Raw genomic sequence first — 18,629 nt, forward strand, 5'->3', positions numbered from 1 at the left:
TCATCATTCTTGTTGTTGTCCGGTCCTCATGTTTGCATTTGGCCTAATTGCAAAATGCAATGAACCCAAATTTAAAAAGATTATACTTCAGAAGTTTGTTTCAAACCGTTGGCGTTCTGTATAGAAACCAGCATGGTAGTCAAGGCCAAAAAAACTGAGACCAAGCACTTGGAATAGTTAAGGCCAAGACGAGATCAAAGATTGAGTTGTTGAAACCAAGATCAAGGCACCTTTAGACCTAGAATTGGAGGAATTAACTTAAAAAAAAGTGTACGAACCCCACAATAGTGAGAACGTGGCATTTGAAAACCAAGAGAGATTAATAGCAAGTCAGGACCAAGAACAGGACAAGTTGAGACAGAGTCAAGACCAAAATTATGAGAGTAAGGCACTTCGAGACCAAGTCAGGTTTTGAAAAGTTGAGATCAACTTCAGACCGAGTCAGAAGCAAAAAGAGAGAATGAGACAAAGGGCAAGTCGAGACCAAGTAAATACAAAGAACAAAACGATATAAGACAATGCGAGGCTAAGACCGTTGCCAAGGCAGGTCTCAACTAGGGCAGACCAAGACTGAAAACTTGTGACCAAAGCAAATCCTAACCCGAGCCAACTGCAAGAACGAGGCAAGATCAAGAACAAGGCTGGCCAAAACTAAGTTGAGACCAAAAGCAGGTTAAGGCCAACTTGAGTTGATTTGTAGATAACAAACTGTGATGAAGTATACATGATAACATTTTTGGTTTTGAGAATAAAATACCAGTACTTTAAGTGTCAGACCAAGACAATAAGTTCAAATAGAGATGGTGCAGAGCCCTACCTAAAAGTGGTTCTTGGACCAATCTCTAGACAAGTAGAAACCACAGCGACGTGAATGCACCATTGTGTTTTGCATGTGGGTGTTTGGACAGAGCGGCGAACAACACAGACAACTGGTGGTGAAAGCGAAGGGTCAAAGGAGATGCAAGATTTTGACTTTGCTGCCGTGTTGCTCTCAGATAGACATGGCGTCTGTCAAACACTTATGTCAGTGTCTCGCACCACATAGGCAGGGTTTCCTCGCAGGGTGACTCACACTAGTGCTCTTCACACTTCTGTGGGGTGGTGTGATAGGCAGCATTGGGAGAGAGGTGGTGGGGAATTGTATCATTTGGGCTTTCCATTTACAATTGATTTGTTTAAAAATCGAAATTCTCTCTCTCTCTCTCTCTCTCTCTCTCTCTCTCTCTATGTATTACACAGAAGGCCTCTGTGTGAAATGCACGGGCCGCCACTTGTTCCACATTCATATTTGTGATCTGAGCCTAAAAGTGAATGATGAAAAAAAAAAAATTGGCATTTTTTTCATTTCAAATAATATACTGACTCAAAAGTATCAAAATACACAGGCATAAATAACATCGCGGGTTACCAGTAATTGGAGGGGGAAAAAATCTTGTTAAATCGTCAAACAGCGGCAGTGGATAAATCTTAGACATCTGCTACATCTCGTTGCCCTTAGATTAAAAAGTGAAATCTCTCACAGCGTCTCTTAGCATTTCATTAAAGGTCCACTTGGGTTCATCTCAAAGTCTGTGTTGAACCGAGCCTTGTTGTCTCGTCATCTGGCGTCATTTAATCATCTGGTGGTATGAGTGGGCAGCGTGAGCTGCCCTAAAGTTCTTTAACGTTATGGGTGGAGTGTGGGGGGGGGGGGACTGACACAAACGGAGATTTATCCAGCCTCTGTGGCGCCTGTCTTTCCACCGCTCTCACTCCATCTCAATCTGGATCATTCCCATCTTTAAAACTTTCTTTACGGCGCACATCGATTCTTCCTTCAGGAATTGGCAGGGCCCCGCTCATTGTTGATGGCGGCGCCGCTGCAGTAAAGCATTCTATTTGAGGAGGTTTCTGTCAAGATGGGCTTGTCAACTCCAGTATTCAGCGCAGAGAGGCTTTAGTCTGCCAACCAGTCGATTGGAACAAAGCCTTGGGGGCTAAGGATGTTGTTAATCTGAGTTTAATGAGATGTAAGGCTGAAGGACCTTTGCTGTGCTTCGAGGGTAATCGGAAGAGGATCAACAAAACTTGCAATGACTCAGATCAAACAGTCTGACCTTAAAAGATGCTGCAGCATTTATGACTGATAGGTGCCGTTTGGAATCCATGCCATCTTAAGTCGCATGAACTTGAACGAGGATTGCTAACTTTCGTTGAGGTTCTTAGTAGGGCAACAATATTTTGGAATTAGGATATGCTAATGAAATTTCTATCCAATAATCTGCTTTGTTTTTTCTTGATTATAAATACTGAAGATTAAAGAACACATTTCCACTGTATCATGAATGACCAAGTTGTTTTAATTTTTAGTAAATTGTTTACCAGACTCAAGTCTTTCAATGTGGCTTTGCATGCCAAGCATTTTATTTATTTATTTATTCATTTTAGCACAGCGGCCTACGGGGCTTGATGTGCAAAGTTTTGGAAGTGAGTGAAGGTGTGTGATTGTTTTGTTTCCACTCCAGTTCCAAACAACCAGACAATACTGTTTCCCCACCCTCACTCCAGCAAATCCATTTTGTCACAAGTACAAAGATGTTCCGACCAGAAAACCTTTCCAGATGCACTTTGTTTGCTGTTACAAAAATATCTGAAGAACACTTTTCCAAAGTATTGCTATTAGAAACACTCTAATTGATGGTGAGCGCAGAAAAGCAAGAACCGACACTCCCAGTGAGGTCGTGGGTCGAGAAATAATTAGCACGAGCAACAAACGCTGATGCTACTTTGAGAACCACACTTATTTATTTTTATTTATTTATTTATTTTTTATGTGGGCCCCTGCACATAGTCCTCAGCTGCAATGGCAAGCTTCTATATCAACCTCATAAACTATATTGGTCCGTCATTATGTTGCAATGTGTCCAAATCAAACTTCAGAAAGATTGTCAAAATTTTATGAGCAATAGTTGAGTTTTGCAGCGCTGTTAGTCTTGTCATAATCACAAGTGCAATGAGAATGGCATCATATTAAATAATTAAGCATTATACTACAATAAGGGTAGATTATTTGAGACGATTATTGGAGCAGGTGATGCTCATCAAAACAAAGGAGGAACACACTTGGCAGGAATTGGTAAATATGTCCAGTCTGTTGATTCTATGGTAACTTCTTTGTCTGCTCACAGAAACTTCACGTCTTCAAGAAGACCCTGCAGGCCTTGATATACCCGATTTCTTCCACAACGCCACACAACTTTGAGGTGTGGACGGCTACTGCCCCCACTTACTGCCATGAATGCGAGGGGCTCCTGTGGGGCATCGCCCGCCAAGGCATGCGCTGCTCCGAGTGTGGCGTCAAGTGCCACGAAAAGTGCCAAGACCTGCTCAATGCAGACTGTTTACAGAGTAAGTCGGGAAATCCAATCGTGGCGCAATCCCCTTGAAGACACCATTCATAAACAATCAATTGAAAATATACACTTTCTAAAAGTACAAAAGCCCCCCGCCCAAAAAAAGAGATTGTTCATTTACACTGCTCGCTCAAGCACTTGCGCACGCTATCGTCTCCAATCTGTATTGTAATCTGTGTGTTCTCTTTTGGAACGGCGTCAGCTCAGAGAAAAAGTGCCGCGGGATGCTAGCTGCAATCCACGCACGCTTAAGTGGATTAGCAACAGCTAAACGCAAAGACACTAGCATAGCAACATCTTTCCAAATCAAACTGCACTTTGTATCAATGCGATAAGGATGAATCAAATCTTAAATCGTGAGCCCTTTTGCAGATACAACATGATATGCTGCGCAACCAATGGCCTGGTTCGCATGCGCTGCATGATATAATAGGCTTGCAATGAAGACTATAGCCAGGCAGATAGCCCGACACCTGCTCCCCCCACCTAACCCCTCCAAAAAAATGTACGAATCGTCCCTGGTGTGTGTGATGAACCTATTCGTAAAATGGGCAAACGACTGAAATTGGGGGCCGGAACAGGGTCAGGGGCCAACAATTATTATGAATAAGGCCGGTGGGTCGCGGGCGGAGGCCGGAGGGCGGGTGACTGACCGTCAAAAAAAGGGTCTTTGCAAATTTGTAATTTCCTCCATTTTATTATTTATTTTTTTTAGGGGCAGTGGAGAAGAGTTCCAAGCACGGAGCGGAGGACAAGACCCAAAACATAATCATGGCCATGAAGGAGCGAATGAAGATCCGTGAGAAGAACCGACCAGAGGTGTTTGATGTGATCCAGGAAATGTTCGACATCTCCAAGGAGGACTTTGCCAGTCATCTCAAGACAGCCAAGCAGGCTGTGCTGGACGGCACCTCCAAATGGTCTGCTAAAATTAGCATCACTGGTAAGCCTCACAACTGCGTTGGATCAAGTCAATGGCAAAATGTGATATTGTTCGACAAAATGTTCCTGAGGTTTGCAAAGGTAGTTGGAGTCTGTTGGAGTCTCGTCTGGGTTCGTTGAAGGTCACAAACGTTGGCCAAACATTTTCCAGACAATCGCTTGTCGCAAGGGCATTTTGAACATGTTCAAGAAAAACTGGGGAAGGTAACCCAAAAATGTTGTCTGCAAGGGTGGCACGGTGGACGACTGGTTAGCACGTACGCCTCTCAGTGCAGAGGTGCAGGGTTTAATTCCTGTACCGGCCTTCCTGTTTGGAATTTGGATGTTCTCGCCGTGTCTGCGTAGGTTTTCTCCGTGTAGTTTCCTCCATTATTCCAAAGGCATGCATGGTAGGTTGCTTGGACGCTCTAATTTGGCCCTAGTTGCAGTTGTGAAGCTGAGCCGTGACTGGTTGTCATCTGAGCCTTGAGCAACTGTGATGTCATTTTCAGTTGACAGCAAGTGGCAAAATGGCCCTCTGTGAGATGGCTAATAACGGGTGGAAATTTTCTGCATAACTCATACTTCACAAATGCAATATTAGTCACTGTTTTTAGTGGTCCTGTCATAGAAGATATTCTCTTAAAGAACATTTTTGGGTTGACTTCCCCTTTAAGAAAGAAAAAGAATAAGGCAGTTCAAAAGAACAGTTGTCAGCACTTTTCTTGACAAACTCCAAAATCCACTTGATAAACTGTGTGTAGATTTTCCTTCCTTGTGAATCACTGAACTCATTAGTTGTGTAATCGGAATCAGAAATTATACATTTGAAGTTTTTTTCTCTTCATGTTTTGATTTGGAATAGAATGTACAGGACGGTGATCTCACTCCATTTGTATGTAAGGAAACAAATGAGTTCCTCCGTTTTTTTCATCACAACTGCAGCTCCCGTGAAAATGGGAACGACAGTGGCGATGGCCCGCCTTCTGGCAAATGTTAAACAAGCCTCCAAAAGAAAGAAAAAGCCTCCCAGAGGCACTGATGTGTGCGATTTTTGTGGAGTTCACTTGCAGGTTAATCCCACAACTGGCTTTGCTCACACAAGTTTGCACGGTGAGCTCTGAAAATGAGCCCACCAGCGAGCTGTTTGAGATGCCAATCAAAATGTCAAATGCCTGAGTGGAATTTGACAAGACAGCTCTTGAGTTCCTTCATTTTTTTTTTTAAATAAGCATACATTTTGAGATGCGCTCTCTCCATTTCATGGCTTATTTCATGCTTAATGCAACCTAACATTCTCTGCTGGTTGTAAAGGAAAATTGATGATCCGTCCCTCGTCGTGAACTTTATCGTCTTTACCAGCCTTTCCAGTAAAATGGAGCAATGACTGTGGCGTCCGTTGCTAGCCGGTGTCGTAGTGCCATTGACAAGAAATCCATTCACAAAAATATCCCGTAATAGGAAACTCTAAACCCAAGCCAGCCTTTGCCCTTTTTTGTCGACTGCACTTGGACTAGCAATAGAAGGAAGGTCAGCAGGGTAGCCTGATTTTCAGGACTCCAATCCAGCTCCATGGTAACTACAATTTGTCAGGTGCAACTCAGTTAATGCCCATTTTGCAGTTTTGGCTTTGTCAATACATGAGGGAGCAGCAGAGGCCGAGCCATGAACAGAGAGGGCCAATATTGGATTGGAACGGGAGGAGGGGGAGTTGTAGGAGCACGTTGATAAGAGAGTGAAAAGAGAAAGAGAGCGAGCTTTTGGAAAAATCCAGTGTTGCCTCTGTTGATATCCCGAGGGCCTTTTGAATGTTCCTTTTTAGAATGCAGGTATTGAGTGATTATTTAGTCATCATTCATGAAATAAGCGACGGCCGGCACCGACTACACAGCTCCCGGACAGCCACCGGGAGCTCTTCTAATTCAACAACAAACTTTATAATATATTACTCTATAATATTTAAGTATCGCAACATATATCGGATCCACAACCAAATACAAAAGTGTATCATTCCAGCGCTACAACCCATCAGGTTATTTAGTCTGGTATTTTTATTTATTTTTATTTTTTTATGATGCTAAAACTAATTCTGGACTGCGCAGCCTATGCTGTTATTCAGTGAGCGTAGTATTTCGAGCCGATGATTGTCGATACACATTTTTCGATGCCTGCAGATCAGAACTAAGTGGCGAATTTAGCCGTTTAACTATAACTGGCCCTGATTTTAATGTAAAAAAAATATCCATGCCGTATTTTGAGCTTTTAGGAATTGTGTCGGTTTACGTTGCTGAGAAGAATGTAAATGGATCAGAAGTACATATCATAGGAAGTAGAGTTGTGCATCTCTCCACAAAAAGACAATTTGATGGGCTTTTCGATACGTTAGGAAGGTTTGGTTTCAAAGTGGAACAATTTGATTCGGTTTGACTTGGTGACATTACAATTGGATTTGATAAGGTGGAACTCAATTTGTGACTGTATGATTCAATGACTTTAGGTGTCATTTGAATGAACTCGTGAATCATAAATCGAATATATATCTCTCCAAAAAAGATGATTGGATATATGTCTCAATATATTTCAAGGTAGAACGATTTGGTTGCATTCTATGCGCGTGCATCTTTTAAATCAAAAAACGTAGTTCCGGTTAAAAACAATTTTTATGACACCTCGAATAGGAAGTCATTATTAAAGATCCATAAGTGTGCATACTTGGGGCCCATTCATTCCATCCATGACTCAGCCACTAAAACATGTCATCACATCGAACATACATCAACAACATACAGTGATGTAGATGAGAAGACACTGTCAAAGCCTGTGTGCTGTATTTTCATGAATGAATGCCATTTTTACTCCGAGTGACACACCGTTTGTCATCAGACAGCAACTTGCAAGGTTATTTACCAAGGGACTATCGTAAAACATCCCATCCTGACTTAACGTTTTTGAATACGCCAAGTTGGTGCTATTTCCATCTGTGACTGACAGCAAAGGTTTTCCCTGGAAAATAGATTTGCATTAGTTGGATGTTTTTTTTTCACATTTGTCACACCTTCGTCCATTTCTCCAAGAATTTGCTCTTCAACCACTCAGAGCAGGCATTTTGTTTGTGTGTACTCTGGTAGTAAATGGGTAACCGTGGTAAGACCCGCTCGACTCACCCCTCCAATTCCCGTCCGCATTGAGCAGGTGATATACACGTAGCCTGAATTATTTAACTAGTCTCTTGCATATTTAACGACCCAGTGTCCCCATCACCCCTTTATGGCGCTGAAATATAACAGTCTTACTTCTTGCATCGTCCTCGGTATGTGGAAGAACAATATAGGATTCTGAATCACGAGTCTGCTGCCTGGACAGGAGATTAATTATGGATGGATTTAACACTAGGCGCAAAATGAAAGGAATATCCATCCTGTCAGTGGAGTCAGAGTTTTTTTTTTTCAGCCTCTGGCCATCCAGCATACATTTGAACAAAATAATTGAATTGGTAAAAATTCTGTTGCCTGATGAATGTTGCCGAAACTGGAGTAAAACCATATTCACCTTTTGCTAATCATGAGGTTGAGTTTCGCTTTGTGTGTGATTAGATTAAAGAGGACATGCGATTGGAAGTGGATTTGCAAATTGCTTGCCCAACCAACAAATGTGAAATTATTCAACCGAGTAAATTATTTTGACATTGTTTTAGACTTGTGATGTTATAAGTGTGTTTGGCAACATGCCCGGAGTAGCATCACTAACTGACTTGGCCTTGAGCTCTTAGTTGTGGGAGAGGAAGGGGCGGCTCATTTGCGACAAGAGAACCGCCATGAAACTAGCGGACTTTAGCAAGGATTAAAAAATAATTTAATTTAAAAAATACGGTAATTCTTAATCCTTGAGGTATTTTTACAAAAGTATATTTTGTGCAAAAAGAAAAAAAAAGCCCAATATCTCTTCTGAAGTCAAAGTAAAGAAAACTGACTTGTTGCTCAAAAGCAGAGGTCCTCAATCCCGTTCCTCGAGGGCCGCTGTCCTTCCTTTTTTCCATCTCTACCTGCTACAACACGCCTGAGTCAAATGATCAGCGAATCAGCAATGACTGCAGAAGCTAGATAACGATTCTGATCATTTGAAGGTGTCAGGTGAGTTGCAGCAGGGAGAGATGGAAAACAGGTTGGGTAGCGGCTCTCCAGGAACAGGATTGAAGACCCCTGCTCAAAGGAAACCATTGGAGTAAATGCATTCAGACAGCAATTAGTGTCCGATTGTTAACCTGCAAATGCAAAGTCCGAAGCTAAAACACATCTTAAAAATCATGTCTTTGAATATTTTCACGACTGTTTTATCAAGTTTGTGCGAGCACACCTCAGTCATGGAGCTTAGCAACAATCCGTGCACACTAGAGGGCTGATTCATCAAAAAGTGAAGAAGTGAATGACAACAACAGCAAGACCATTCCGTTTACAAGCTAATGTCCGGCGCCCTTCATTTTGGATGCACGAATATCCATCCACTTCTCATTCATCCCGTGCATTTGAAATGGTGACTTCTTCAAGAATCTTTTACTTTTTCCACTTCCAGTCATGAGCGCTCAAGGGCTCCAGGCCAAGGATAAAACTGGCTCCAGCGACCCGTACGTCACCGTCCAGGTGGGAAAGACCAAACGTCGGACAAAGACCATCTTCGGCAACCTCAACCCGGTGTGGGACGAGAGATTCTACTTGTAAGTAACAATTCATCCTCTCTCCGACCAGATGCTTCCTGCTCGGGCTCGTTTTAGGGCGACTTTCAATCCATTATTTAGCATGTAAACCTGTGTTATTAATAGTTTTAGTGGATGTATCATTTGACAGAACATGCAACACAGCAGCTGCAGCACGAACATGGCAAAAAAAAAAAAATAAATAAACAGTCCTGCTGCAGTTTTACAGTACCATCCATCAAGGTATGCGCCAGATTTCTTATCCCAACCAAATAAATTATATGTGACATATGTCCTTCCCAAAGTCCTACCCATCAGCTTCTTCTTCTCCTGCTCTGAAAAGGTGTGTAAATTCCTTGAATGCTGAGTTACCTGCCTCAATATCCGCTCAGCAATAACAATGAAAAAAAAGGACACAATGACCAACACAGGATGTGAAGGAGGAAGGTGACATACTGATACCTGATTTTGTGCCACATTCCTCTTCAGTATTATCAAGATATTGACAAATTAAAGTAACATTTAAATAAACACTGATACATGCACCTCCATAATTTTAATTTAAATGGCAGCAAAATAACAGCAGCATTTTTAATCATTGATGGGATGAGGGAAGCTCTCTCACTCCATTTTGGATGAGCTGAGCCATAGAGGGGACCATCGTTCCTATGTAGCTGGACTTCCGCAAGTTTTGCTTCTTTAGACAGAAAACTCATTGCGACTGAATTCGTAGCGGCTCTGCCGGTTGCAGGCGTCATTTTGTACAAATGCATAATTTCCACACAAGCTGCAGAATTCTTAAAGAATGAACCCGACTTACTTGGGTAAAATATACTGCAGGTATCATCAAAGTCAATGACTAAGTCGGAGATAGTGAATGAGCAATTAGCCAGGTGCAATTTTACATATCAAAAACTAAATCTCGACACAATAGAGCAGTTGATAACTGTCAAACAGTTCACAGCAGGTTTTGATCGAGCCGTAATTACTACCTTACACTCTGAAAGAAATAGAAAGTTTTCACTACACCAGGGTATGCATTTTAATCGTCAGGATCTCATGTTTAATGTGCATGTAAATATGCGGAATGGTTATGTGACTCACAGCGTTTGTGCAAGGGCCGGTTGTCCTCGGTTGCTCTATGGAGAGCTCCGGTATTCAAAAGCCCCACAGCAACTCCTATGTGGAGAAATCTCCAGCCTCTGAGACATGCACATTATGCATCGCGGCCGTCCACTGGATTTGCCGAGGCCGCATCCCGTTTGGAGATTGCAAGAATGCTGGAGAATCACGCAAAGCCCAGCAGGCATCAGGTTCCCAACGCACTCTGTTTATCCCTCACTGAACGGCTCAATCAATCTTAAACATCGTTGCCCCTCATCAACGTATTTATTTTTTGGGCCATTCCGTCGAGTATTTTTGTCATTTCGGTAGTACGAGTAAATAAATCGCGATGTGTTGCGACGGAATGCGATCAAGTGGCATTAATCAACGTACGACAATCAACATAAAAACAAGCAGGTCTTGCCTCGCAGAGCAGATTTATAGCGACAAATCTCATGCGCTAGACGATAATAGTGCTTGGCGAAGCATTGTTGCAGTGCTTCACCGTGACGAGCGCATCTCTTCGCAGCTATGAAGCTCGTAATGCGAGAGTCTGACAGTGATGTTGTTCACCTTCGCCCCAACGTTTTTACGCTCGCGTGAAGGGCTTGGCTTTAATCATTTCTTTCTATTCATAGATTAAGCTCTATTACGGTACGACTGGAGGATTTTCAAAATTTCCTTGAGTGTTATGATCAATGGCAAAAGGTTAATTTTGCGTAGAATTCCGGATGTAATAAAGCAGGATATTCTTTAAGGAAACTGCACTGGAAGAAGAAATTGCAAAACAACATTTCTCTTAATAACATTTCAAATTCTTTGGGGTTCTACTGTATTCGCTTCAACGTTGTGTTCAACCTTGTTGCATTTTGATTTGGTGACTATTAACTCCCGTGAAATTGTTTGGCTAATGCATTAAACCAGTGGTCCCCAATGTTTTTCCCGCTGCAGAACAGTTCACACAAGTCCATAACGTTTGCGGAGCGGCAACTGGAGAGGAGTGGGGGAGCTGGCAATTTTTGCTAATGCTAACAGGTAGCTGCTAGCCAGTAACGCCTGAGACTTGTGTCGTGTCATACAATGACGCCGTAATTAACTAGTGGTTTGTTAGCGTCCTAACTTAGCAACTGAATATGATTTGAGGATGGCGTTGGGTTGATGTTGGTGGTGACTATGTAATGTCAATTAAAACAATAAAGCAAGCCACAATGTCAAAAACGGAAGTCAAAGTAGCCGTTACGCCACAGTGAGGGACAACTTCAAAGTAAAAGTCGACTATGGCTATTGCATTGACACCAATGACTAAATCTATTATTTGATAAGCTTTATTTTGAAGCTAGCCATCGCGGAGGTGGCATTTTCATTAAGTATGTTTGCAGCTCCCTTGACATGTCTGTCTGAAATGTGTCGGAACACGAAACAAAAAAAAAAAAAATAAATCATTTCTCATTAAAATGAGGACTCATTTCACCTCAAGTTGTCAAAATGCGTTCATGCATGCGACTTACGTTATCCATGATGGCTTTCAACTTCATCTGCTGCAATCATAGTGATATTGCCTTAATGTGATCGTGCACAGTTTTATTTTCACAAGCCATTCCGTGGATCGTGCCTGGCCTGAACGGTGGTGCTTGATCCATACAGCTCACGGGTCAAAGATGATCCGTTGCACCACTCCTCACGAGTCCAACATAGATGGATGTAATGAAGAGAAGCTTGTCACTTTTCAGATAGATAGAAGATATTTTTTAGCCTCAAATAAAAAAATAAAGCAGAAGTACTGAACGTGTTTTTTTTCTTTCATCTGTGTTGCCCGGTCGTTAAGGACCTCTGCATTATTCATTTACAACAAATGTGTTCATTAACATCTATGCCAGTGACATATAGTGACAAGTTGAACTTGCTTCAGAAAGAAAAATGGACATGTTGCCATTCATAAAACAGAATAATAGTTGTTTTGTTCAACAAAAGGGGTCCAGATTTCACATCAACTTACAACATTTGTGAGTGAATTGCGATGATTATTCCGCATTTTAATTTTTATGATATTCTTGTTTAGTTGTGCATGGCTCATAAAAACGTTGGGAAAACTCTGCTTTATAACCCTCTCACTCAAACCTGGTGCACACCCGACAAGAAATAAAAGTGGCAAATAATTCACTATAACGTTTGCGGGGAATCTGGAGGAGTTTATCATTTCCGCGTTGTGTCCACACGGATACAAACTGTGCCAGCGTTCACTTGCAAGCTCTCAAGCTCAAACAATACAATACAATTTAATTTATATAGCACATTTTACACTTGCTGGAGCTGTAACAAAGGACTTTCCATATGCCGTCGTGTAAATTAGCACTCAAATATGGACCACCCAACAAGCAGCTCAAGAGCGCTTCATTCAAAACTTGTACCAGGTCAAGAATCTTTTTTAAATTGAAATGAATAAAGTCATAATTAAAGTAAACATCTGATTAAAATCACTTTTTGGCCGTAAATATAATCCAATGAATTGAAAAACAGCAAGTACGGCATTAACTCAGTGTGCCTATTTGGCCGTCTGACGATATATTTTTAATAGCACTATGCAAGCTAGGTTCTTGCATAACCTTGACATTTTGTACGTCGAGTAAATATTTCAATGAGAACCACATCTCAGCCGTCAGATGATCAAGCGTTATATTCTGTGCCGAAAAGAACGCAAATGCAATTGCGGCTTTTGCCACCGGCGCACAGGCTCCACACCTGTAACGAGGCTCCAGCGCTGGCTGTAATAAAACTCTTTTCGATTACTACGGGGATGTAGATTAATAGAGTGATACATTACTGTGTGCTTAGTAAAGAGCAAAATCCCAGACGAGCGCAGCTGCAAGCATGCGGGGCTGCCCAAAGAAAGAGATTAGCGTAGAAATACTGCGGCGAGCGTAGCTGTGGATTTTGCACCCAAGACGTCATTAGCACACGACCTCATCAGTTGCTTTTAATTGCGGAGGGCGGACGGTCCGACCTCATCTATAAGTGCTCGGCGGTTTCGTTACGGCAAAGCGACGTTTATTTGACATAATGATGTTTTCACCAATAGATAATCTTCCTTGTGAATGCTACGCAGTCATTCTTGTGTAACACGCAGCTCGGCTCTGATGATGCTCGCATGCGCGCCGAGAGAGTCATGCAGAGGAAAGGTCATGCAGCGTCTTGGGGGTGACGCTTCCTGCCAGGCAGAGAGCACGATTCGGCACACACACAAATGAGATGCATGCCCATTCTCACACAAATAACAGACTTTTATCTCATGGCAGGCAAGAATTCTTCCTGTATTCTGATTTAAAAAAAACAACAAAAAAAAGGTTTAAGGAATGCGTGTGCGTCCATGCTTATCTCCGTTTGTGTATTTGACATTAAATCATTCTGCTCGGCTGAGCGCCCCGACCCGATGAGCTGTCAGGCAAACGCAACGCTGCAGAACGCGACGCCGCTGATTGCTTTGACCGACGAGCCTACCCTTGTGCAATCCCCAGCGAATGTCACAACGCCACGGATCGCATCAAGGTGCGCGTGTGGGACGAGGACGACGACATCAAGTCGCGGGTGAAGCAGCATTTCAAGCGGGAGTCGGACGACTTCCTGGGCCAGACCATCATCGAGGTCCGCACGCTCAGTGGGGAAATGGATGTTTGGTACAATCTAGGTATGTAAATTGAGCACAAATGACATGCGAGACTGGTTGACAACAAAACGCCTTGAAGCATCTCATGTCGCGACTAAACTCTGGCTTTTAGCACGCGACGAAGCCCAAGAAGCGTCTGATGTTAAAAGTAGCGGGCCTTCTTCCACAGTTTGAGACCACCTTCACAAACTTGAATGTATTTTGTTGAGATTTCATGTGACACACCAGCACAAAATAGCACATAATTGTGAAAATGTTACACCGTTTTCATCTATTCACACAAATCTGAAAAGTGTGGTGAGCATTTGCATTCAGCCTCTTGTACTTGGATAACCCGAAATAGCAATTTAGTGCAATTGATTATTTTTAAAAGTCATCTAATGAGTAAACAAATCAAGTAAGTGTCCACCTGTGTGTAATTTACTCTCAGTTCATATAAACATCTGTTCTGTTCAGTGGCTTGTTAGAAAACACGATTGAACAACAGACTTATGAAGACCAAAGGAACTCACCAAACAGGTCAGGAATAAAGTTGAGAATTTGAAAGCATAATTTAAGTTATGTTAAAAATATATCCCGGGCTCTCAATGAGCACCTTTGTATCCAACTATGTATCTATATTCAGCAAAACCTAACAAGATGTGTGAGTGAGCAAGGAAGAAAACGGGTCAGAGAAGAAGTCCAAATCCACAGCTCAGGTGGGAGAGTTGTCACCAAACAGTTCACGACTTTATGGAAGAATGGAAACAAAAGAAAAAACACTGTTGAAAGGAATAAGCAGCATAAGAAGTAGTGCTGAACAATTTGTTGTTTTGGGATTGAAATTGCGATTTTGAGATCGTCAACGTCACAGTTTGTGCCCCCACGATCGCGAAGCAGGTCACACGAACCAGCGTCGTATGGATTAACAAAAAACAAAAAGCGTTGCGCTGTTGCTGTAGTCTCGGAAGTAATTTATTCCACCGCTGCTTGAACACCAGGCATCAAGCTATCTTGCGCAGCAGCAGCAATAGACAGTGTGATGCGGAACATCTCTTCCGTGGTGACAAATAAACGACCCCACAAACAAGTAGCGTTTTAACCAAGGAGGTAAACGAAGAGTCGCTAAGCGTATTCATCATTAACGTGAAATAGAGAATCAGGAAGGACCCAAAATGAGTGCTTAGGTGTACTGTTGCCTTTTAAGGCGGAGAGCCAGCAGCTATGAACAGAAATGTTAAATCCCATTACAGCGTAGCCACAGTGTAACCGTTACATGCACTCCCATCCAATAACCATTATCCTTAAAGACAACAGGATCAATTTCTGGTCAGATCAAGTGTGTTCCAATTGAGGCCATCGATACCGCTCAAGTACCACCGAACACACCGGGCCCTGCGGTTCCCATTTCAAGTGTTCTGCTGTTTCCGCTCTCCCATTGGCGGCTTAATAGGAGTGCAGACTGATGCTCAAGTATTGTTTGTCTCTCTTGCTAAAAGGAAGCAATTTGCACTAATAGTGACCTCATGGCCGGTGCCGCGGTTCAGAGTCTCTTTAAATACCTGCGATGAATGTTTAAAAGGGCTTTTGCTGAGGCGGGTGATTACCCCTCCAGCTGCACTCCTCTCGAAGCCTCTTCAGCGCCTCTTCAAAGCCGGGCCTCGTGACGTCGCTTTGTCGCTTAATTAGCCTTCACTTGACCACTCGCTTTATGTCGTAAACTACATAGTTGACGAACAACTGACGAACTCGGTGTATAAGCATCCACAGTCGGTCCTCCGGTTACGAACGAGTTCTGTTACTACGGTGACAACCTAACAGGAATTTCCTCGGGAGTCGTAAGAAACCCTTTAATAGCCCCTTAAATCTTTCCCCAAAGTGACACGCATGGGCCGAAGAGAAGATCTCACTTGTGACGTAGTGTTTACAGAAGTAAATGTGGTCCACGCATGTATCTTTTTATTAGCTCATATCTACAGAGGAGCAATTCGGGTCGATTATTTGGGGGAAATCAAGTGAGGCACGACAATCTCATTTCATGGAGACTTCACTAAAGATGCCGTCACGTCATTGCCGTCGACGTGGCTCCAACTCTCACCACAATTATGCTTCATATTTAAAGTGGGATTAAATTCAAATTGAATATAAAGTCAACACCATTATTCAAAACAACTTTGAGATTCACATACAATCAAATAGTCAATATCCTTCCCAAGTAGTCTGCGTGCCCGCCTTTGCAAGGCGCAAAGACATGTGGATATGTGCAACCCGGCCGTTAAGACTGCGGAAAAATTCTCCACATAACCCATCTAGAAGTCCACATGAAAGCGATCCAGGTTGGATTTAAAATATATTGGAATTGAGCTGTTCAGACGGTCACAAAAAAACTAAATAAAATAAAATAACATAAAATAGATGCATGTCGCATATGGGCAAAAAAATCCAATCTGGGTCACATTTGCCTGCAGTGTGAACTTTAAATGTCGGCCGAGACTCGGCGTAGATTGAGTTCACCGTAACCCAAGGACTGCCTGTACTCACAAAAATGTGGTGACAGTCGGCTTCCTGGTGAAATTTCAGGACCAACCGAAGATGCGCAATGACCTTTAGAGGAGAACTAATTACCCTGTGAACATTTGAGCTCACGTAACCTGCCTCTTCAACGTTTCAGTACTTTTTGCGCAAATTGATTTTCTCTAAGTTGAATGGCAAGACCACACAGACACAAACTAAAACTATAGTTTGACTGTTGAAGTACCAAAACTGACCTTTGCGACGCAGCATGGAGCCACGGATGAAAAAGGCAAATACAAATTATCATCAAAAGAAGAAACAGAAATCGCGATCTTTTCCGACCTCTTTTCGTGTTGAATGAGTTGTGAAAAGCTTCAAGTCACTCGTTACGTTTCATGCCACAATCATGGATTGCTTGGCTCTGCCTAGCTCGTTAACCACAAAATGGTGGATTTAACAGGTTTAGTGTTTACAAATGTTGGTGCCAAGAGTTTTCTATCTGGATTTGATTGCAAGGAAGGGGAAAAACTTTGACCCGAAGGGAGAGTAAGCTAGGGAGGTTCTGTACCATGCTTAACATAAAGTGAGACCCAGACGACAGCACCTCAGGCGGTTACAGCCGAGAAAAATTTATCAATGATGTTATCGATATAACCCAAAACAACTGACATGATTAATGTCAACCTTTTCTGGTTCATTATGCATTTTTTTTTTTTTTAGAGGAGGACAGCATTAATGCTTAACCGTACATGATGTCATCCAATCAATGATGCTTGGCATTGCTGTTGTGCGTTTCAATAATGTGATTCATAGACTTTGGTTGATTTATGGGCACGACTCTCTAAGTCATGCTGTTATGATGCGTTCAAGGACACATTTCGACCATAGAGGACACTTCCTGTACTGTGATGTTACTTTCTGGGATGTGTCTACTCTTGATGTACTTGATGAATTTACGTTTTGGTCAATGCTTTTGCCAACACATGGAATTAAGGGGGTCCAACATGGCTGCAATAATAACTAAAGTGTTTCAGAATTTATGATTTACTATTAATATTTTAAGTAGTCCTATGAGACCCTCAGTTCTTTTTTCTTTTTTTTTGTATTTAATGAGTCGGGCTGTTGTGTTTTACAGACAAGAGGACCGACAAGTCCGCTGTATCCGGCGCCATCAGACTCAAAATCAGCGTGGAGATGAAGGGGGAGGAAAATGTGGTGCCACCTCACGGCCAGTACACCTGTTTACACGAGGTACACCACTTAATAGAATTTGAGAAAAGTTGGATCATTTTCATAGATTGAGTCACTAACAAGAAAGTATGGTAAGAAACCAATCGGGCAGACTCACGGACGGATGGACCAAAACTCCAATTATCCAAATACTAGGAATTGATGGCATACTGCAAAATGGTGGTCATTATGATGAATGCTTTATTTTTTCTGTATCTTCTTACATTCAATCTTTCCGTTCACGGTACTTCCTGAAATACTTGGGGGACATTTATTTCAAGTCAAGTCAAAAGAGATATCATCACTTAGCCTTTGATTACAAAAGAGTCTCAAAGGGTTTCACAGGCCCTTTGCGCAAATGCATGTAGTAGACTCCAATATCTTTTCCGCTGTGGACCGGTTCACCCAATGTCATCACTTTTGCGGACCAGTAACCGGTTGAGTGGAGTCCTGAGGAAGTTCTCTCCCCATATTTTTGCATAGCAGGCTTCTTACATGATGTGGTGATTACTCATTTCACTAGCTTGTGGGATTAAAATAAATGTAATGCTACCAAGACAATTTGCATCTTGACAGGCATCAACTGCTAGATTTTTTTTCTCTTTCATCTTTGTGGTCCGATCCAAAGTACCGGTCCGCGGACCGTCGGTTGGGGACCACTGAGTGACGCCACACCCCATCATATCATACTCTGGCCCTCATAACCTCCCGTCCTACTTGCAGAACCTGTTCCACTACTTGACCGAGGGAAGGAACAACGGCGTGGTGAAGATCCCGCAGGTGAAAGGTGAAGAGGCGTGGAAGGTCTACTATGACGACGTGTCCCAGGAGATAGTGGACGAGTTTGCCATGAGATACGGAGTGGAGTCCATCTATCAGGCCATGACGTGAGTACCGCCCTGATCTACGGTCCTCTACCTCAGACATCGGTTACTGTCTCATCCGACAGAGTGGAGGGCAGCAAGAGAGGAGGAAGGAGATGATGAGGAGCACAATTGCGTCTCCTCAGCATTATCAGAGCTCCGAGAACGATTGCGTTCCCAAGTGTGATTGATTCATTGTCAGGGTCCGGCAAAAACTCTAAAATGTTCTTTGGTCACATTGATCGTGGACACAAACTTTTTCCATCTCCAGATTG

At 42.5% G+C, this 18,629-nt stretch overlaps 1 protein-coding gene across 4 annotated transcripts in view; it reads left to right on the forward strand.

The window, feature by feature from the left end:
- Nucleotides 1-18,629, forward strand: part of unc13c (unc-13 homolog C (C. elegans)) — a 133,437-nt gene that overhangs the window by 41,486 nt on the left and 73,322 nt on the right. For all 4 annotated transcript variants that reach the window (XM_088295581.1, XM_088295582.1, XM_088295583.1 and 1 more), the window contains 6 exons: nucleotides 3,168-3,387; nucleotides 4,108-4,335; nucleotides 8,883-9,024; nucleotides 13,620-13,789; nucleotides 17,397-17,512; nucleotides 18,215-18,378. In XM_088295581.1, coding sequence (XP_088151707.1) covers nucleotides 3,168-3,387; nucleotides 4,108-4,335; nucleotides 8,883-9,024; nucleotides 13,620-13,789; nucleotides 17,397-17,512; nucleotides 18,215-18,378 — 1,040 coding nt within the window. The remainder of the gene's footprint in view (nucleotides 1-3,167; nucleotides 3,388-4,107; nucleotides 4,336-8,882; nucleotides 9,025-13,619; nucleotides 13,790-17,396; nucleotides 17,513-18,214; nucleotides 18,379-18,629) is intronic.

Source organism: Idiotropiscis lumnitzeri, chromosome 5 (assembly GCF_059441095.1).
Source record: "Idiotropiscis lumnitzeri isolate Australia: NSW breed Sydney's pygmy pipehorse chromosome 5, RoL_Ilum_1.0, whole genome shotgun sequence".
Taxonomy (NCBI): Eukaryota; Metazoa; Chordata; class Actinopteri; order Syngnathiformes; family Syngnathidae; genus Idiotropiscis; species Idiotropiscis lumnitzeri.